The sequence below is a fragment of the Theobroma cacao genome, chromosome 3 (assembly GCF_053813885.1).
Source record: "Theobroma cacao isolate CCN51 chromosome 3, ASM5381388v1, whole genome shotgun sequence".
In the NCBI taxonomy this organism is placed as follows: Eukaryota; Viridiplantae; Streptophyta; class Magnoliopsida; order Malvales; family Malvaceae; genus Theobroma; species Theobroma cacao.
Window position 1 is genome coordinate 13,151,383 of NC_142641.1, and position 22,528 is coordinate 13,173,910.

The following is a 22,528-nucleotide window of genomic DNA, read 5'->3' on the forward strand; positions in this document are numbered from 1 at the left end:
AAAGGGAAATTTTCGTTTGGTGCCCTGTATTTCGCTACAGCGAGAAACTCTCGGGTTTGAGAACCTTCACCAGAACTGGTTCTCGCTGCAGCGAGAAGGAATTTCGCTGCAGCAAGATAGTCATTTTAGCTTCTCGCTTCAGGGAAAAGGAACCTCGCTGCAGCGAAAAACTCTCTGTTTCATCAGCTGAATTTTGCTGCAGTGAGAAAGAATTTCGCTGCAGCGAGAAACCTTCTGTTTCTGGGTTACAATTTCGCTGCAGCGAGAAAGAATCTCGCTGCAGCAAAAAACCTTCTATTTTGGTCTCCTATCTTGTCCAACTGCTGCCCTATCTTTCACTTCTTTGCTACCATATCAGAGCATAGACTTCCAACATTAAGGTTTAAATGAGTTAAGTTTAAAATGGGGAGGTTTAGTGAGAAACCCTCAGCCAGTTGAGAAACCCTAGTTCGGCTAATAACTAAATCTCAACATCGCTGCAACAAAAATTCATTCTCGTTGCAGCTACGCTGCAACGAGAATGCCTTTCCGCTACAGCCAAGATTTGTTGTCGTATTTGACTTGTGTAATATTGAAGCTTTCATTCTTCAAATGGTTCGTTATGTATGGGTTAATGATTTTCAAATGATTAATCATTTAAGGGTTGATGAGGGGTTTTTAATAAGAATAGAAACAAATTGCATTATTTTGAAAAGAATGCATCATGATTTCGTTAAAGATTCCTTATAGTTGCTTGTTCCCTTCCTTGTTACCGTTTTCAACTTCATGTTTTTAGATCACGAGGCAGCCGGTAACTAGGACGAGGTTTCCTTGTAGACTTGTACACATCTTTTGGTAGGTGTCTCGGCATTCAGTAGCTATACATTCGTCCGAGTCCCTTCGCTGGAAGTCGAGTATTATTTTGTTGTGTATAGACGAACCTAATGTAATTGTTAAGATACATGTTGTAAACAAATGTATATACACTTGTTTAGTATGCCAATATGAGATGGCAATGTTTAATAATATTTTGATTCTAAGTTTTGAAAAATGACTTAGCAGTTTATGATGGAATGATGAACACGTCGGACTAATAGGCTTGCTTGGGCTTAGTGGACTACGTCCATTGGGCCTATGCGCCGATCATGGCCCAAAATTTGGGTCCTGACAGTCATGTTCAGTGAACTTGCTCTCCTAGGCAAGCACCTACATTCTAGTTCCAAGTATCTCTATACTTCAATCTATGAGATCGATTGCTTACTTCCAAAGTAAAGAACATAAAATATACTAGTCTCTAAGCCTCATTGATGTCCAGTCTCAATGATACATTGACTAGGAATATTTTGAGATTATGCTTTAATGCATAGGAATCTCATAACTGCAACCCATTACAGTTTCCTTGCAATGCATATTAATCTCATGGACTTCATCCAATTAGACTTATAACTCATTATAATTGATGTCTTATTGATGAAGGAAAACCTCTAATCATTCAACATGAATGATACTGTTGCATGATTGGAATCAAGCCTTAACCAATCCCAATTGACTGCAGGGCTCATCCCAACACTTTACTCATATATCTGTGCATTGGCACCACGTGTGGAATGTTACCTCACACCATGTGGAATGTTATCATCATCATACTCGATGCAATTCACCACATGTGGAATGTTACCTCACACCATGTGGAGCACTATCATCATCATACTAAATGCAATTCACCTCATGTGGAATGTTACCTCACACCATGTGAAAGCTCCGGGAAACAATCACATGCAAAGTATTATTTCATATCTCAATCTATCGTCAATACATAATCCAAGTAGATTCATGCTACACCTTTAAATCTCTTATAGGGTATAGGGAAACTACATCACGTATTATCCCCAAGAACCATGATTAACATGTTCTAGTATTCCTCATATAAAGCATATCACAACCTTAAGGGTTGAAATGTCTAGCTACACATAAGCATCATCTCTATTTTTTTCCATAACAACAATTTAGGTACTAATTACTACAAATCATATTCTTCCAAAAAAAAAACTCAATCATCATGCTCATCATCAAGTATAAAGGTAGGAACTTACATCCACTTGTCATCCATGAACTTAACATATTTGTCATTTTCTCTTAAGTCATATTGGAATTGAAGTTTTTAAAGTAAAACGTTTGAAAGGGCTCGTTCCCCTTTGTTGAAAACTAATACATAGTAGAATATTTACATACATAGTAGATTGGCAAACTAGCTGAAAATCATTTGTATCATCTCACATAATAAATCATCATCAAATCAAATCTTTCAATCATACATTTCAAAATCTAGTTAAAACATTATAGCTCAAATCGTTTGATAAGCCATTCTTCAAGTAATATTTCTTGATGCATAATAAATCAATTTCATAAAAAATCATACTCACTTTACATATTAAAATACTTCAAAAAGTGTATCCACTTACCTTAAAAGTGTTGACCTACACCAACAAATAAGACCTTACTCCAGTGAATTTCTTGGAGTTTTGACAGCACCTAAAGTATTCAACAATTATTACAATCATTACTCAAACTGTCAATATAGTAATAATCATTCTAAACACTTTCGAAACTATTAGGATTTAACTAAAACAAACTTTCTAACTTAAACCTGCTATTACTTAACATAATAATTACTTACAAAACCATCAATCCTTCATCCTTTACCTTAACTGAGCTTTGATGCTAAGAAAAATCACAAACCTTGACCTTTAGAATTCCATAAAAAAATTTGGGCATAAAAATAATATTTTTAGTGCTGAAAATTTTCGTAAATCAAGATTTAGAAGTTGAAAGATGTCACCTTTGTTTGAAAAACCCAAAACCAAGCTTTCAATCTCCCAAATAATGATTTGGGGTGAAAATGGGTTTGAGAGAGCTTAAAGTTGTTGAAAAACTGATGAAAGGCAGCTTAGAATGAAAAACCCTTGAAGTAGGGGTCATATTTATACTATGGGATGTAAAAATACCCTTTTATACCTTTTATTTTTTCAAAAATCTACGAAATGTATCGATACTTTTGGTTCTGGAAAATTTGTATCGATAAATGTTCATCAGAAACCCTTTCTAGACTAAATGTATCGATACATCATGCACATGTATCGCTACATTTGACACAGAATGCAATTTTTGAGACAGATTGCCTACAAAAACCTGTTCAGCTTATTTACATTAAACACCATTTAAGTAAATGTCTTCATTTTTACTTCTTTCATTTTACACTCCATTTACTTAAGATATTTAATGTAAATAAACAAACACCCCCCCCCCCTCATTTAGATTCAATAAAAATATCAAAAACATCAAAATCCAAAAGAATAAAAATCTAAATTTTGGTTTCAAGAATAAAATCGAAAAAGTTCCACTGAAATTAAATTTGCAACTCTAATTTATCATAGCAAACATACTCCAAAAACTATGAAAAAATCATTTTTAGTTATCTAATTATCAAGGGAACCATTACCGTCATTTTTTATTTTCAAAAGATTGTGTTATAAAAACCTCATATTTTGACCATCCAAACTTAGAAAAATTTATGACTCAACAGTGACGGCCAACCAAGGTGACAATAAATTCTTTTTGAAGGTCAGAACTATGTTCAAAACATGAATTCTACATGCTCACCTAAGAATTTCCTAATTATTCTCTTACATAGAGGTGGGGTTTCACATGGTGATTGTGTTTTATGCAAATGCTTATGAGCACGAGAATAGTGTTACATTTTGTAGGGGTAAGCAAGCGCCTTTTCACAGCCACACCATTAACTAGTTTTACTATTTGCTGGACGAGTATACTCAATATTTGAATGGCAATATGAATTTGGATGAGGTCATTAACTTGCTTTGCAAACTAGGCACCCAATGGAAAATCTCTAAAAGGGTCTCGATCTCATTCAAGGCTAGCACAATGAATAACCTTTTCAAGGTTTGGTATCACTTCCTCACAGCCAAAATACTAGTAGAGCATTTGAGCAATGTCACCAAGGATAAAGCAATTTTTCTTTATGCCATCATCACAAGTAAGTCCATTAATGTTAGTCGGTTAATTTTTGCTAATATCATTCACATTGCTATTTCAGCTAAAGATGGCCTGTGGTACCCATCACTCATCACGGCTTTATGCAAACAAGCGAGAGTGCATTAGTCTAGTGACGAAGAACTTTGGCATTCGAAAGCACCATTAGACCCATGTATCATTCAAAGATTCAATGCTCATGAGCACTCTGTTGCTGGTAGGAGTTCATCCTTTACACCAAGACCTCCACCACACCATACAAACCTCACCATACCCCAAAGATTTAAGCGTCTTGAACGCAAAGTGGCACACTAGAGAAAGTGTGTGAAGGCAATGGAGCAGATATTGCAAGCTTGTGCACTACATATGGGGATGGACATGGCCACTTTTCCATCCTTGCTAAAGAATCCCATAACTGATGATAATGATAAGGAAGAGGAAGAAGAGTGAGATCAAGGGAGTTTTCTTTCATTAACTTTTAGTAACATTGAGGACAATGTTAGCTTTAAGTTCAAAAGGAAGTTTAAAATTTTAAACTTTTCTTTTTTATTTTACCATTTCATGTTATTAGTTTCAATTTGAGTAAGTTGTTTAGTGTTAAAGTTTAGCGAGTTTGTTTTCCATGAAAATGCTGTCTATGATGATTAGTTGCACCAATTGATTTGATTTACTCATCCAATGAAGAAAAAAAGTTGTCTTGTTATCTTGTGCTCCAAGTAAATGGAAATATTGTTTGAGTATTATGTTGAACTTTGTTGTTAAGCATCATTGTAGAATGTGAATTTCTACCATATTGAGCACTTGTTTCTTGCTTTGAATAATTGTGTTCATTTGGAAAATGTTTATGTAAGTGTAAATTTTTGAATAAAGTCTTGAGTTCTAAAATTTGTTTGAATTTCTCTCAAGGCGAAATCCTAGGTTACACTTAATTAGGTAAATGACTTAGGCCATCTTTGGATCGTTTGAGCTTTTCGAGCCTACCCGTCTATACTATTATCCTTAGTCACCCTTTTTTAGCCTAAATTTTCTCTTTTTCTTTGATTAAACACATATTAAATAAGCCTTAACCATAAATAAATTTCCACTTTAATACCCATCACTCCTAAGTACATAAATCATTTTAGGGAGCGTAGTGAGCTAGAAATGAAGACAAAAGTAGATAAGGTGGAAGTGGAGAAAAATTCAAAAAGTCATGTAGGATTCACCATACTACCTAACATAAAAGGAAATAAGTTTGGGGGTGTTAAATTGTGAATGAAAAAAAAAAGAAGAAAAAAATGAAAATAAAAAAGAATAAAGTGTTTAATGAATGAGAAGGTTGAAGAAAGAAAAAGGTGATTGGGAGGAATAAGAAACAAATCTCATTATAGGTCCTAGAATGATTATGTGATTAGGGTGATTTAAGCTACATAGTTTCTTAAATCCTACCTTGACCCTTGCCATACATTACAAGCTTGACAAAGTCCTAAGGACCCTTGAGTAAGTGTTAACCTACATTAGTGGAAAGAGAGATGAAGAGCAAACATATGAAACTTTTGACTAATTTAAATTTTTGCATAAGCATAAACTTATCAAATGGCATGATTCTCATTGCATGAAACTACACACACACACACACACACACACAAAAGATTTCATTTGAAAATGAGCTTGCAATTTAGTGAAATTTGAACTTGAATAATATTTATACTTTGCTTAGGATGTTGAGGAAATAAGATGACTTACGAGGAATTAAAAGTGATATTTGGATTGGTACAACCGATTTATAGTTCAATGTTTTTTATGTTCATGTTTATTTCTTTGTTTTAAGTTTTGCTCAAGGACTAGTAAAATGTTAAGTTTGGGGGTGTGATAACTCTATTTTATAGAGTTATCTTACACTTTATTGAGCATAAAAAGAATGAAGTCCTCTTGCTTTTTAGTCATATTTTAGGTTGTTTTTACATCTTTTTATTAATTAGCTTAATGCATGTTTGAGTATTTTTAATTGAGTTCTTTTAGCTCATTTTCAAAATAAAAGTCCTATTTTTGAACCTTTATTGATTTAGTCATTTGTTATCGAAGGTGTGCAAGCATGTGGGGCTTAAATGGCAAAGAATCGTGCATAGATGCTTAAGGAGATCTCTAACCATGTTGCAGTAATTTGAGCGTCAATTAATCTACAGAAGTCCGATTGATGAGATTTTTGAACCACTGAAAAGTTAAAAGAAAAGGCTACGATGGTCAACACTTCATCTAGTTCTGATTGGATCATGGTCAAAATTGTGTAAGAATTTGAAGGATTGTTGCAAGTTACACAGCAACCAGGTAGACAAGGCAACATCACAACCTCCGAGGGCCAGCATTGCAACACCACCCCTATTCAGCCAAGACTCAACACCAAATAGAAAGGTCAGCACTGCGACACTGACACGTACCTTGGCAAATCCACACCATCCGATCTTTTTAATTTTAGGGTAATTTTTTTGGTATAAAAACAAGCTTTTCACTTTGAAAAAAGGGGTTAGAGCATATACCATTTTGGGAAAAATCTTTGAAAAAGGGAAGAAAAGCGGTGGAAATCTTTGAAGATTGAGCTGCAAAAGCTGCACCAAATACTTTCTCTCACTAGATTTGATTTTCTCTCTCTATCTTTCTTTATAAAAATGCTTTATTTGTTCGAGATGTTGAATGTGCCTATGGATATGTTGAGCTCAATTTTTATTTCTAGGGTTATGGTGGATGTTAGTATGTAGTTTGAATAATGTGCTTGGCCATTATATACTTTTTATGGAATTATTGATGTTTAATCATAATAACATTTCAATTATAAATAAAATATTAATATTTTAAATGTTAATGATTAAATTATAAATAAAATATTAATATTTAAATTATCAATTATTAATATTATTATAAAAAAAAAAAATTATTTTAATATATATTATAAAAAATATTTTAAATTCAAAAATTGATTAAAATTATTAATATTTTAATCATAATATCAGTTAAATTATAAATAAAATATTAATATTTGAATGATCAATTATTAGTATTTTAAATTAATTATAAATTATTAATATTTAAGAAATAAAATAAAATAAAAATAAATAATCATAATAACATTTAAATTATAAATCAAATATTAATATTTAAATTATAAATTATGAATATTTTAAATAAATTATAAAATATTAATATTTTAAAATAAAATAAAAATAAATAGTCATAATAACACCTAAATTATAAATAAAATATTAATATTTTAATAAATTAATATTAAAATATTAATAAAAGATTAATATTTAAATTATTAATTATTAATATTTAAAATAAATTTTAAATTATTAACATTTAAAAAATAATATAAAATAAAAAAATTAATCATATATATAATAAAGGATATTTTTGTCCTTTTATACTCTTTTTCTTTCCTATTCCAAAGTTATTTTTACCTACCAAACACTTCAATAAACTATAATAACTATTCATGTCCTATTCCATTCGTGGTACAAAACGACGTAATAACTATTCTATTCTATTCCCACCTTATTCTATTATCAAAGAATAGTTATTATATTATATTCCTATCTATTTCATGAACCAAACGTGCATATAGAGATTTAATTAAGTTAGGCCATTGTACGATATCTCGACAGAGAATCATACATGCTTGAGGATTCTAGACTAGTATCAATTGAAGTGAGTAATTAGCCAATCATGCATCCAAATTAAATACTAATTGAACCCATAATCCTAAACTTTATACCATTGCTTTTACATCAATTCTGGTTTGCAATTTCTGGTTTAAATTAGTCACTTAGTTTTACTTTTAATCATTTCTAGAATTTTGAGTACTTGGATAAAATTAGCTTGTTTCAATTTTAGTACTTAGTATAGATTTGGAATCAACTCCCTGAGGGATCGACAATCTTTCTTATCACTGTATTACTTGTTGATGACCATGTGCACTTGTGTGATTTTCTTGTTAAATTTTGAAAATCTCTAAAGCAAATATATTAGTAATTTAGTAAGCAACATTGTTTAAGGTTTGCTTGGGTCTAATGAGCCATAACCGCGTAGGTCCTTTTGCCGATCATAGCCCACCAAAAAACAGGTCGTGACAAAATTGTTGCTCTCCTTTGTACTTCTCCTACATACTAAAAGAACCCTTATTATTATCCTCATTCTTTTTTTTTTCTTATAACAATTTCTGAAACGTTTAACTTATAGAAACTTTATGTGCAAGCATATATAGAAATATATTTGTAAGGCGGAAGCATCATTTTTTAAATCAGTTGATCTTCCTAATTGGGAGAAATAAAGAAATATCTTGCTCCCTTCATTCTTATATATGAGAAAATCCATTGGGATTTAAGCTACACAAGGTTGAGAGAAATTTTGCTCTCTTCTCACATTGAATCTAAAACCTTAAAGTAAAAAAATTTCAAGTTCCTACCATTGAGAGAAGTCCAATTGGGAATAAATTAAGGTATTAATGGTTATAACAAATCCATTTTGCATAGGGTTCCAGCTCCCAAGTTTTGATTAATGTTCAATGGGCATCAAATGGAAGTAAATTCTTCAATAAATTTTCTTGAGATCGAATTAAGCAAATAGTAAACTCAATCCAATGTCACTGAACAAAGACCACAATCAATCCCAAGACAAATAAATCAAGGATTTTATCAACTTTATGGTGGCTTATGAACAATTAAAGGAGTGACAAATGTACTGGGTTGTTTGATAGTCCTGTCAGATCATACTTTTGTGTCCAAAATTACATCACTTTAGTTAAATTATCCTACATTCCATGATTGAATCTTATCAGCTGCTAAAGTCATTGCGGATGGCTTATATTGCATCACTATATCTTGGAAAAACTTTACACCTAAACAATGCTCAAGAAAATAAGGTTTCTAACAAACAAACAACCAGCTAGAAAAGGACATTTTCTTTATTGAAAAAATTTAGAAGAGAGAGAGAGAAGGCAAACTTTTATTCTGACACATGTTAGAGCTGTATATATATTGAGAGCACAATACTAATATATGTGAAACATCTAAAATAATAAAATGGAGCAAATGAAGTTGCCGAAATGGTGGGTTTTGCTATAAAAATGATAACAGGAATATATATCAAGACCAGTATTATTGCTATAATTACAAAATTTTCATTTGCTTTGAGAGAAAGAGAGACAAGGAGAAGTTTTGCTTTATGCAATAATATATATATATATATATATATATATATATAAATAATTTTCAACCTCTGTAGAGACATGCATCAAGGATTTTCCCATTTTTGAGATGGAAACACTCAATGAAACTAGCTGATCAAGCAACAAAGAAGGAGATCAATGTGTGTGTGTGTGTGTAAAGAGAGAGAGAGAGAGAGACAGAGCAGGAAAAGGTACACATTTACAGAAGAGAATTGATCATGCAAATTAATTACGTATCAGAGGAACATGATATCAGGCCAACAAAAGGGAGAAAAAAACCACTGAACATGATGATTTTAATGCTAAACATTCCTGAGATCCACTGACAAGGGTTTTACAGCAACACTTTTTGCGTAAAGCCTCGGCTATTCACACATAATCATGCCATTTGGTTTCTATATAAAGCCTAAATAATTGATAAATTTTCTTAAATATGTTGTGTCAATCAATGCAGTGGCAACAGCTAGCAAATTAAGCTTGTAATTAGTTTTTTGTCTTTTTCTACAATGTGTTGATGTAAGTTGATGATTCTTTTGCAATGAGATCTATGTATGATCGTGAAGGATGATCAAAGACACAAACGTTACGAGGAGCTTCCGATCGATAAGAAATCGATGAATGAAGCCCCAGCCTTGCTCTGCTGCTCCATAGCTTCCTGATCTACCTCCTCCTCATCTCTCCTGGTGTTGTCTGTCACTTCACTTTTATTGGAGTCTGTATTTACTTGAAGAAAGTCATAGAATTCGGTTGGTCGATTCTTATCTGCAGTATATGTTATTGTCAATTATACAGGGAACATGACCATGGGCTAGCTAGAAGAACTGAAGAAACACATGTTCATCGCATCTTCTAGGTTTATACGTACAGCACAGCTATATTTAAGGAAAGATTTCATTACAAACATGTTACGCACCTTCCGTGATTGTAATACAATGGGTTGGATTCCAATCGCGAGCGTAAAACTCTTTGAAAAAATGGGGAGGGAAAGGATAGGGGTAGGGATATCCTTGCTTGTATTTGTCGAAAAGTGGAGCAAAACTAGTCGTTATCTCAGACTCGGAGTGAACAGCTTGATGAAGTGGTTTAGGGGAAGGCTTTCGATGGTCTGGTAGGGTGGTTGAGTGATGGGCAGCTGATCTTTTGGCGTAAAGCCTGGATCGTTCTCTGCATCTACGTGCCATGATGACATGCCAGTGGTTCTTTACGGCGTTATCAGTACGACCGGGGAAAAGCCTGGCAATAACAGCCCATCTGTTCCCGTGGATCCTGTGAGAAGCCAAAAGCCGTTCCTCTTCCTCTTCCGTGAAAGGGCTTCTATTGATTCTCGGATCCAACTGGTTGAACCATCTCAGCCTACAGCTTTTGCCTGATTCAATCAAAACGTGCCTCCGCTGTTAGCCATTAACTTATTAGAGACAGCTTAGAATAGTATCATTTTTATTTTTCATTTAGCAGCAAAGCATATGGATTGTTGGGTTCTGGATGTTATCGATTAACATTAAAATTGAAACCCTAGGCAAGTCGGTCTTGTTAACAGATACATATTCATACAAGAAAAAGACTATGGGGTAATTGTATTAAGAAACGAACCACTATATCTAGTGTATATCTGATTTAGGGCTTTCACCTGATCTGCCTTGAAGCTTTTCGGCTATGGCGTTCCAATTATGAGGGCCATAGCGTTCCACCAACTCCCGGAGCTTTTCATCTTCGGCAGGCCTCCAGTGGCCTCTGGTGCACATCTGATCTTTGCTGATCACAACAAGCTATGTAGTAAGATCCAAGCAACCCTAGCCTAGCTATTAACTACGTATTGATTTCCGAGGTGTATATATATACCCCAGCTAGATTGGTGCTGGATGGATCTCCAGAAACCTGATGATCTTGGGTCAGCACCAAAGAAAGAGTTGAAGTGATTAAAGGAAGGGAGCAAAAACATATAAAGGAAAGGGAAGGTTGCAGCCGTGCAGGGGGGTTATTGATGGAGAAAAGAAAGAAGAAAGAAGAAGGAAGAAAGAGATGGTTGCGGGTGGGCAAACAAGACAAGAAGAGAAAGGTAGATGGAAAGAGAAGATATAAGGGAAGGGAAGGAGATGTGGGAAGTGTTTTCCGTTAGAGAGTTGGAGGGTTTGGACAGACCAGTTGCAGCGATTGATGCAACGTCTAGGCTAACAAACGCTTATAAGTAAACAATCAACTTTACACACAAAGAGAGAGGTTGCTTGGTGGGGTGAATTTCGTTCTCCTTTCAACGTCTTTACAAGTTTCCAACCTACAACCTCTACTTATAACCCACCTAGCTACCATTTAGCATTACATTTATACATACCCCTTTTTTATTTTTCTTTTTTCTACTTTTCCAGTTATATCTTGGTTTATTAATTACTAGCATTTCCATCGTAGATCAAAGTACTGATAGTAATACACCCGAATTCCAATTAAAACTTGGAAGGATTTTTAATCAAGAATAATGAGAATAAAGCTCTATATATATAAGTATTTTACATTTGATCAAATGAATTTTTAAAAAAATTTGGATAAATTTATTAATATAAGAAGATAGATATATACTTACACTGAATCAGACACTATGAGAATACATATATAAGAATTAATATAAATTAAATATCTTTTTATTACAAAATTGATTATTCAAACATAAATTATATAAATATATACGTGTACGTGTGTGAGATAACATGCAGCAATAGAAAGAAAAGGTGTTAGTATTGTATTTGTTGGATATTTATGTGTAACGTGATGGGCATGTAATGCAAGTATTGGGGGATTTTAGGTTTTTGATAACCTTTCAGACCTAACTAACACTAACAGCTTAATTAGCTTAAATTGGGATGTGAGGACTATTGCACGTGGAGACTTTGGTTTGGGTTTCTTCTATATATATGATTAATTAATTAACAACTTAAAACTGTTTTTTTCAGTCAAAAGCCTGCTCTGTCTCCCCCCCCCCCCCCCCCCCCCTCTTTTCCTTGTTGCTGTAGAAAAGGTGAAATTCCAAAAAATTCTTCTACTTGTTCATTCCTATCCACCCTGCCTTCGTACTTATTTGTAAACCTTATCTGGAAACACTTTACTGGTAATTGATTAAGCGCCCAAACAGTAAAAGTTAGGAATAATTGCTGTAACACAAAGTAAAGAGACAAGTTATCCCATTAGCCAATCAGTTAGAAAGAGTGTTGTTAAGTATCAATCTTAAATTTTCTCTAATCAATTTGCTATTTTATCAAACCAGAAAATTCAATTAGTTTTCTCTCTTCCTCGCCTCTAACAACCAAACACAATTCATTATTTTGATATTAAATTTTGATAATACAAGGATTATGTGTTTTTCTTTTTTCAGTCAAATTAACAAAAAAAAAATTGAACATCATGTCATCTCGATTAATGTCATGTCAGTTTGGTTAAGTGCTACATCAGCACACTACTTAACGATATTAGTGTTAGAATTGATATTAACAAATTTAAAAAAAAAATACAATAACTCAATTTACACAAATTATTATATAAAAACTAAATCCATCCTTTTTATAAAGTAAAGGGATTAAAAGCATAATTTAACTAGAATAAAACTCTATAGCTCCAGATATTAACTAAGCCAAGGCAAGAATATTGTTGCACAAAAACAATCTAGGTACAAGACTACATATAAAAAATAGAAATTTAATCAACTATGATGGATAAATGTAACATAATAACTATATATTATAAATTTAATACAAGAAGCATATTTCAGGTGAAAGTCAAATCTAGACTTAAAAGTTTTAAATTCTCCTTAGTATTAAAATAAGACCCCATCGCCATAACAGTCACTTTGCACAATGAGCATTAGGCTAAAGAAGTTACAGCAACATTTATTAGTTGTTATCTCATTGAGTAACAAAGATTTGACAAAGTTTTTAGTTTCGGTTTCTCGATATAGTGTTGCGGTTTGATAAAAAAAAGTTATCTTATATTATCATTCTCGTCAAGATTAGGAATGTATTTTACTTCTTTGGTACAACTATTGAAAGACTTCTCACAAACACGAATGCATGCAAGCACCTAACACTGCTTCTACGTTAACTATCAATAACCTTCGTTTTCACAAGACCCAAACAAAGAAAATAGGGGAAGAAAACCGACAATAGATAAAAAGGGATGACTTACTCTTCTTCAAACCAAAAGGATATACCATTTATAGTAGTTTAAATTTAATTTAAGTTTTACACCATTTTATAATTTCATGTATAGTTTAATCTTTTTAGTACTTACCATTGAATTTAACAATCTATTTGTACTCATCATGCACGTGAAGTTTTAAGTCAATCCAATAATCATATCACATCAATCGAGTCTTTTTTTATATATATTTGTTAGGAATGTTAACTCAATAATAATGAGAAAATATCCAAGCAAGAAGTGAATTGGATTTATAAAAATTCTTTTTAACAAATTAAACTTTTAATAAAGACAAGCTTGAAGACAAGTTTCTCAAATTTGTTTTTCACTTTAAAACATGCCGAAAGAAATTTAATAAGCAACTTAATGAACACACAAGTTGAAAACAAAATTTTCAAACTCTTCAAAGTAAAATGCACAAATATAAAAGTGAAGAATAAGTAAGTTGTAGACAAATTTCTAAAACTTCTTAGAGATGAAATGCACAAGTTCAAGGAGTAAAAAGTAGAAAGAAAAGGCACAAAAAATTTATAGAGGTTCGGCCCTCTATAAAGGTGTTTACATCTTCTCCCTTAGAAAGTAAGGAGTTTCAAATCTACTATGAAAAATACTTTTTTTTAATGCTCAAACATAACCTTTACAATGCCTTTCAAGGATCAAGCACAACCTCTCAATACAATGCCTTTTATGGATCAAGCACAACCTTTCAACATTAACTTTAGGAGGTTAAGGTATACCTTTTTCTTTCTTACAAGATTGAAGCAAATCTACCTCTTGAAGATGGATTTTGCTAAGTAAATACAAAGTTGGAAGAGTATGATAGTGATACCAATGATTATAAAAGATGAGAATAAAGGCATAAAGGAATTATAGCACAAGAAAACTTAAAAGCTAGGTGGAAGAAAAGAAATTAATTTGCTTGCTTTAGCTTGGTTTTTCTCTCTTTTTCTTCTTTTTCCTCATAAGGTTTGATTCTTGTTCAAATGATGTTTTCTCCACTCTTCTAACCTTCTAAATGTGTTGGAGAAGTCCTTTTTATAGTTGGAAAAGTTTTGGAGCTGTTAAAGAAAGTTTGATGAAGAAACTAGCCATTTTCCTTTTGAATTTTATGTCCAACAGTCACTATTTATTGATAGTTCATGTGTATCTATCGATAGATACTAGGCAAAACCACAACTATCGATAGATATGGAACATTTATCGGTAGATGATGAACATTTAAGGATAGATAAGAGACAGAAAGCTTTTTGAAGGTTTTTTTAATTTGGTTTTTGCTTCACACACCTTAGCCTTTTTACTTGATGAACCTACCTTTGAAATCAAACACTTAAACATCTCAATATTAAGTGTTAGAAAGATTATAAAGCTCATTTAAACAAATTTAACACTAAAACATCTAAATCAAGCTTGTAGATTTCAAGGATCACTCAAATAATGTTCAAACAATTTTGAAACTTTTTCACGTGGAAACACTTAGGATCTTCAAAACTTATTTAAACAAGTATAAAATCTATTCAAACAAGTTCAAAAACTCATTCAAACAACTTCAAAAATAATTTAAATAAGTTCAAAGACCATTCAAGTAATCTTGATCATTTTTCACATGGAAACACTTAAGCACTTCAAAAGCAAAAATGTATGGAAGTTTTTGACATTTATAAATTAAATTCAAAAACACATTCAAATAACTTTAAAAATCATTCAAACAAGTTCAAGGATCACTCAAACAAGTTCAGAGATCATTCAAACAATTTTCATCATTTTTATCATATCAAAACTATAGTCATTTTAAAGCTAATAAAGCTAACAATATTTATCGATTGAAAGTGTACTCTTATTGAACAAATAGTTAAACATTTTCAAGTTAACTTCAAATTTATCATGCATGATCTATATGAATAAAGTATGAAATCCAATGGTTGGATTGACCTCTTTTTGTCTCTTTCTCGCATTAAATACTTTTGCTTCGTTTTAGAACATTTTTTTTTGTTAACTTCTTATTATTTTTGAACTAAAGTAAAAGTACAGTCACAATTGTAAAATTAAGCTCTTACATCCTTTTTATAATTGAAAATTATATAATTAACTTTTAAAAAAAGTAAATTAATTTAACAATTAAATTAGTAACTTAATTTAGTAAATTGATATAACTGTTATAATTGAGCATTTTTAAATAGTGACAACATATTTGTTTCACTAAGGACATGTACATAGGGTTCCATTACAAAAATTTCTATCAATACAAGAATTGTTAAATTGCACCCAATTACGAGATATTGTTTATTTTAGGGAGTGCCCTCATGATTGATTTTTAAGAAAAGGCACTTCTTTGGGGAAAACATGCTTACTTATAAATCACATTTGACCAATTGACTATTAAGGATGTGAAACCTTTCACCCTCAAAACTAGCCCCCCAATAAAAGGTGCAATGTGCTTTCTCTAAAAGTCTTCAAGGATTCCAATAAATGACACCATTTGTTGATACAAGGATTATTGGGCTATGCTTTCTCTAAAACTTGCCCTCATGGTGTTTTCTTTTGAGAATAGACACCTTAGTATGGGAAAGTGCTTATAAGCTGCAATCCATTCCTTGGCTATTAAGGATGTGAGATCTTTGCCTCTCATCACTAGCCTCTAGTTAAAGGTGGATTTTGTTTTCTCTTATGTGAGATGTTTCACCCTCGACACTAGCCCCATTTTAAGGTGCCTTATAGGGGAAAAGGCATGCCCTTACTTATAAATCACAACTTGATCCTTGGTTAGTAAGGATGTGAAATCTTTCCCCCTCAACACTAGCCCCCTAATCAAGGGTGGAATGTGCTTTCTCTAAAGGCTAGTATGGGATTCCCATAAACAATTTCGTTTGTTGATACAAGGATTGTTGGACTACATCCAACTATAGGGTATTATCCACTTTAGCACTTGCCCTCATAATGTCGTCTTTTACAAAAAGACACCTCATCAAAGGAAAGGGGCATACCCTTACTTATAATCCACAATCCAATCCTTGGCTATTAAAGATGTGAGATCTTTCCCCAGCCCTTAGATAAGGATGGACTATGTTTTCTTTCTACCACCCCATTTGGTTGAGGAGTCTCCACAAAAGAAGCTGATGAATGATGCCTTTTAACGAATAAAACTCAAATATATTAATTTCAAAGTTCATTATTAAATCTAATTTGCTGGATTTTTTTTTATCAAATTGAGTCAAAACCATAATAAAAAATAGGAACTATAGAAAAAATAACATCAAGTTTAGCTCTCATTAAGTAAACCCATGTAAATTTATTAAAATAATCCACATTGGTCAAAAGATAATCATATCCTTTCAAGAAAGCTATTGCATAAAGTTCTCAAATATCCCTATGGACCAATTCAAAACATGGGATAATGGATTTAATATGAATTGGAAATGCCATTTTTTTTGTTTAATTAATGGACAAATTTCACAAATTAAGTTTGGAAGAAAGATATTTTTGAGCTTTTTTTATGCATTGCTTGCATTCTCTTTATTGAAATATGTCGTATCCTAAAATGCCAAATATTGAAAATTTTTTGCAAAGAATTACAATATGTTGGTCCCTATAATATGTGCTAGAGTGGGGTGAATAGCACATATTTGGCTCTTAACAATATGAGGAACTAATTTCCAGAACTTAAGAAAATAAAAACAGAATATAAAATGCACAGCAATTTAAAGTGGTTCGGTCCAAGACCTACATCCACTACCTTGATTATCCAACCAAGAATTTTTCACAAATTCACTAAACACCGGTGAAATTCATAAGCTTTCACCAAGCCTTACAATGGCTTTTGTCAGGCTCAGCCACAACCTTTTACACTAGTTTTTCATGGGTTCAACTAAAACCCAAAGTGGTTTTTCAAGGCTTAACCACAACCTACAACAATCAAGCTATCCTAAGCTTGAATAACCCCTTAGAGTGACTTCCTCACTCTAAAAATACAAGAAAGGTAGTAAAATAAAGTACCTATGATCACTGGTTGATCTGAGTGGTACAAGATTAAGTGCTAAATACAAATACAAAGAGTAGGCATTTAAATACAGACAAGTGCAGTGAAGCTTTTCTGGTTTTTCTACTTTGTATAGCTCAAATCTCATTCAAGGCTTCAAAAAACTTGTTTTTAATTGTTGGAAAACCCTTTTATACTTGGAGATGCAACTCTGATGGCAGTTTGGCAGTTTATATCCACTGAAAACAATTGAGGATGAGTTCTAGTTGTTAATCTATCTTGTAATGCTTTGGTTCAAATTGTAGACAGAGAGCTCTTAGTCGACTAACTTGGTTGACTAAGTTGGTTCTATTTCTGCTTTGCAGATTCTGACAAAGAGCACATAGTCGACTGACTTGGTCGACTAAATTGGTTCTGTTTCTCAAACTCTTCAGCCCGTCATTTCTCCAATTTGAAATTTGGTCAACCAATGTTCTTCCTTGTTTCACCAACAAGCTTCCTCCTTGTTATTAAGTTACATCTTGTTGATTTTATCTCTCTTTTTCTTTCAAAAATACTTTTTGGAGAGTTAATAAATTAATTTCATATATTAATTTCCTGCACACTCAAATGAAGGTATTAGACACAAATAAATGAAAATATTTTATTATCATAAAAAACTAATGGAGCTAACAATCTCCCCCTTTTTGATGATGACAAAACATTCCTTGATTAATAGCATGGTGTCCTTTTAGTCTTTTCAGTTCTTTGCAGAAGGTGAGGATTGCTCCCCCTAAGTATGTGCATATTTTTGCTTACTTTATTCATCAAATTTTATTTTTGTCATATAGAAAGTGACATTATACAAATATGCACCAATATGGAGTGATTTGCAACAAGTATTAGCATATCATCATTAAACTTTCAACAGTAGATGTTGACAAATTTTCATAAATGTTCCAACAACTGTCAACAGTTTATTGATTTCAGATTTTGTCTACATCATTCATGTTTCAATTGATATACTATACACACCATCTATATCTATTTACAAACAAAAGTTATCCACAATGCCATAACAAAAATCATTTATCGGCCTCAATATCAGCATAGCATCAGCAGATTTTGTTCATGACAGTAAAAATACCAAAATATCAGCAGACTTCAATTTGTAGCAGTTAAGCATCATAGTCATATCAGCATTCATATTTCACATTCAACCACATAAACAACAAAATCAAAACTGAGTGTTTAAGTGCCACCATGGCACAAATAGCAATTAATAAAAAGTATTTCGAAATTGCCCTTGGACAGTTTTGCTTCCTATCTCTTATTTTTCTAAGTTCCTGCTCCTGATTCTGCTTTCTTTTCTTTCCTAGGTTCTTGGTTCCTCCACCCTAACATTTTTTTTTTAATTCCTACACCCATTCTCTGGTCCCTGCACCCATTTTCTAGTTCCTGCACCCATTATACTCCCCTTTTTTGTCAACATCAAAGGAATGGGCTTCTATTCATCTTATGTGTCAAAAGGTGAGGATTTAGTGTCATAGAAAGCGTTTAGGGGGAAAAAAGAGGGTTCTCAAAGAGGTGATGACTTTTTAGGGGAAGACTCTAGTGAGGACTTGTCTAAGACAGGGATTGGATTTTGAGGAGAAGAGGTTGAAACTGGTCTGGATTTCTCTGCCAATCTGGAAGAGTTTCTTCTTTTGAGAAAGGCTGTCTTGGTTACCATAGTCTTCTTGCCTTTGGTTAGTGGTTCTGCCTCAGTTGGTGGTGCTGCAGTGGCTTTGGCTTTTTCTGTTTTTGCCTTTACTTTGGTAGCTGATGCAGGTTTCTTTCCTTTTCCTACATCTTCACCATTCTTTTGAGTTTTTGTCCTGGTAGTGTCTTTTTTAACTTGTCCTTCCTTAACCATTTGGTGGAAGACATCCATAATGGAAACTTCCTCTAAATTTAGAGCAAAGGCCTGATGTTTCTCTATCCCTTATTTTAAGTCATTTTTGCTTTGTGGTTTAGAAGAGGATGTCTTGGCTGTATGATCAACCCCTTGAAGAGAGTCTTCAATTTGCAGAACAAGACTGGTAGACTTGTAAGTGGAACCTTCAGCTTGAAAGCTAGAACTTTCAACATGAGGAGCAGATTTTTCTACTGGCTCAGCTGAACCTTCAGCACCTTGTTGTGCTAGTGCAGTGCTAGATGTTGCAGAGTTGTCTGCAGCCACAGGTTCAGATGAAATGCTTTCCTTCTCCTTCAGCTCGTTTTCCAACTCAGTGATTTTCTTTTCAATTTTCTGTATCTTTTCACCTTGGTTAGTCAGCTTTCCATCAATCCTCATGAGCAAATTAAAAATTACTTCATTTGAGAATTTGGAAGGGGCTTCTTCAGGTTGAGCAAGTAGGCTGTTTTCTTTTCTTGGACCAGTCTTAGGGGTCTTAATGAATCTTTCCCCATCGAGTAAATACCCCATTTTAACCAAGCTCCCATAATATATAGCTTGATCTCTGATTTTTAACAGGTCCAAATCATGCCTTTTTGCCCATATTCCCTTCTTTTGCACCAGGGATGTAATTACATTCCCATACGACATATTAACCTTATCAAGTCTGCAGGCACTTCTCACTTTTTTAATCATAAATCTTCCTAGATTCAGAGGTACCTTGTTGAAGGCATGCTCCATCAGCGAAAGGTCTTGGAGGCTAATGTAGCTAAGGCTTCCACTTCTACCTTGAATGTTGACTGCTGTAAAATAGTGTAAAATCCTAAACTGAGGACTGATTATCAAACCTAAATTGCTTTTTGAAGAATATTTTTCTTTTCTTCCAGTGATGATCTCCCACAATGAGTATGCATCATATTTTTCAGGGAGCTCATACTCTCTTTCTTTGCATTCTATTTTCAGCAGATTTCCTATATCTTCAGCAGTCACAATAAACTCTTTTCTATTCAAATATATGTTCAATCCATCTTCCACATAGTCATTAGAATCTATTAATTCCTTTTCTTTCAAAGCAATACCAGAATAGAATTCTTTAACCAGACTTGGACTATAAGACCTATTCCTAAAGGTGCTATAACCTTTTAGTTTCAGTTCATCAAAGTACTCAGATAAACTAGTCTGGATTTCAATATTATCGTTAAAACTCTTCCAATCAATAAATTTTCCACAGGAGATTGGTGCATTCTCGATATTCTTGAACCTATATTCATGCAACTTATTCCTAAACTTTGAAAAAGAAGAACTAGTACCTTTGTGGAGTGAGGGTTTTGTATCTTTTTTTTTCTCAATTTTTTGCTTCTTTTCTCTTAATTTCTCAGATATTTCTTTCATTGAACCAGGCATGATTTTCAGTTTCTTCTTCAGACTTTTCGTTCCTATTCCTTCCTCCATTGGCCTTTTCCCTTTCTTTTTCTCTGATATCTCTTTACCCTGAGATGTTTTAGCCATATTGGTTTTAGAAATTTCTGAGGGTTTGTTAGTTTCAGAGGCAAACAAAAAGATTTAGGTGTTTGTTTTTAGAGCAACGGGTTTCAAGGGAGAGGAAAGAAGAGGTAGTCAGCAGTTATTACTCAGAAAAACTGCCCACCTTCCCTTAAGTACTGCCCTACTTTTATTTCTTCATAATTTTAAATCTCCCTCTAAAAATTTGGTTATTTACCTTTGGCAGTATTTCTTCATTCTTTTTGCACCGGTAAACCCAAATTTTTACCACTTTTTACTCTTCTTTCTCCAAACTCACTCAGTCTTATTATTCAAAGTTGTCAGACCATTCTTAGTTGACTAAGAAATCCTTAGTTGACTGAATGTATTCTGTTTTCTATGTGAGAGCCAAAGGTTTTCTTACAATTCCTTCACACTAATCATCCCTAAATTTCTTCTAATCTCACATAATCTATCTTCATTCAGAGGTTTGGTAAAAATGTCTGCTAATTGATGTAAAGTATTCACAAATTCTATCTTAATGTCATTTTTCACTACATGGTCTCTAATAAAATGGTGTCTAATTTCAATATGCTTTGTCCTAGAGTGCTGCACAAGGTTTTTTGATATATTGATTACACTTGTGTTATCACAGTATATTGGTACATTATGCATAATTATTCCATAGTCTTTTAATTATTGCTTGATCCAAAGAATTTGTGCATAGCAACTTCATAATGATACATATTCAGCCTCTACTATAGATAGTACCACTGAGTTTTGCTTCTTGTTGTACCAAGATACAAGCATGTTTCCTAAAATTTGGCATGTTTCACTAGTGCTTTTTCTATCAATTCTGTTGCCAGCAAAGTCAACATCTGAATATCCAACTAAGCTAAGAGTTGAGTCTCTAGAGTACCATATTCCTAGTCTTTGAGTGTCTATGAGGTATCTAAAAATTCTCTTAACAGCTATTAGGTGTGTTTCTTTAGGCTGTGACTGAAATCTAGCACACACTAAACTGAATATCTAGTCTACTTGCTATTAAGTAGAGAAGAGAGCCGATCATACCTCTATAGAGCTTTTGATCTACATCCTTACCTTTTTCATCTAAGTCGAGTTTGGTGGATGGACTCATTGGTGTGGAAATTGATTTCAGCTTTAGCATATTAAATTTCTTAAGCATATCATGAGTGTATCTTTCTTGGTTGATGAAGATTCTTTCATCACTTTGTTTGATCTAAAGACCAAGAAAGTACTTTAGCTCTCCCATCATGCTCATTTCAAATCACCCTGCATTTTCTTAGCAAAGATCTTGCATAAAGCCTTATTAGTTGCACTAAATACAATGTCATCCGCATATATTTGCACAACAATTAAATCATTTAGATATCTCTTAATAAAGAATGTAGTATCGATGCTGCCTCTGTCATACCCTTTCTCAACTAGAAATTTTGAAAGCCTCTCATACCAAGCTCTAGGGGCTTGTTTCAATCCATACATGGCTTTATGAAGTTTGTAAATATGATCAGATTTTTCATAGTCTTCAAAACCAGGTGGTTGTTCTACATATACTTCCTCTTGAATTAATCCATTTAAGAATGCACCTTTTACATCCATTTGGAATAATTTAACATTCATGAAACATGCAAAAGCTAGCAACAACCTTATGGCTTCAATCCTAGCAACCGGAGCAAAGGTTTCATCATAATTTATTCCTTCTTCTTGGTTGTATCCTTTTGCTACCAAC

General features: G+C 33.0%; 1 protein-coding gene across 1 annotated transcript; it reads right to left on the reverse strand.

The window, feature by feature from the left end:
* Positions 1-9,427: 9,427 nt before the first annotated feature.
* Positions 9,428-11,403, reverse strand: LOC18604481 (transcription factor MYB52-like). Its single transcript, XM_007036991.3, has 3 exons — positions 10,857-11,403; positions 10,143-10,595; positions 9,428-9,991 (listed from the first exon to the last, which is right to left on the reverse strand). The coding sequence occupies exons 1-3, from the start codon at positions 10,969-10,971 to the stop codon at positions 9,813-9,815; spliced, it is 747 nt and encodes a 248-aa protein (XP_007037053.1). The 5' UTR covers positions 10,972-11,403; the 3' UTR covers positions 9,428-9,812.
* Between the last annotated feature and the right edge of the window lie 11,125 nt (positions 11,404-22,528).

Coding starts and splice junctions, on each gene's coding strand:
- LOC18604481 (XM_007036991.3), bottom strand. CDS start 10,971: ATGTGCACCAGAGGCCACTGGAGGCCTGCCGAAGATGAAAAGCTCCGG. Junction 10,596..10,856: donor AAAGCTTCAAGGCAGATCAG/GTGAAAGCCCTA, acceptor TGATTGAATCAG/GCAAAAGCTGTAGGCTGAGA. Junction 9,992..10,142: donor TTGTATTACAATCACGGAAG/GTGCGTAACATG, acceptor CATATACTGCAG/ATAAGAATCGACCAACCGAA.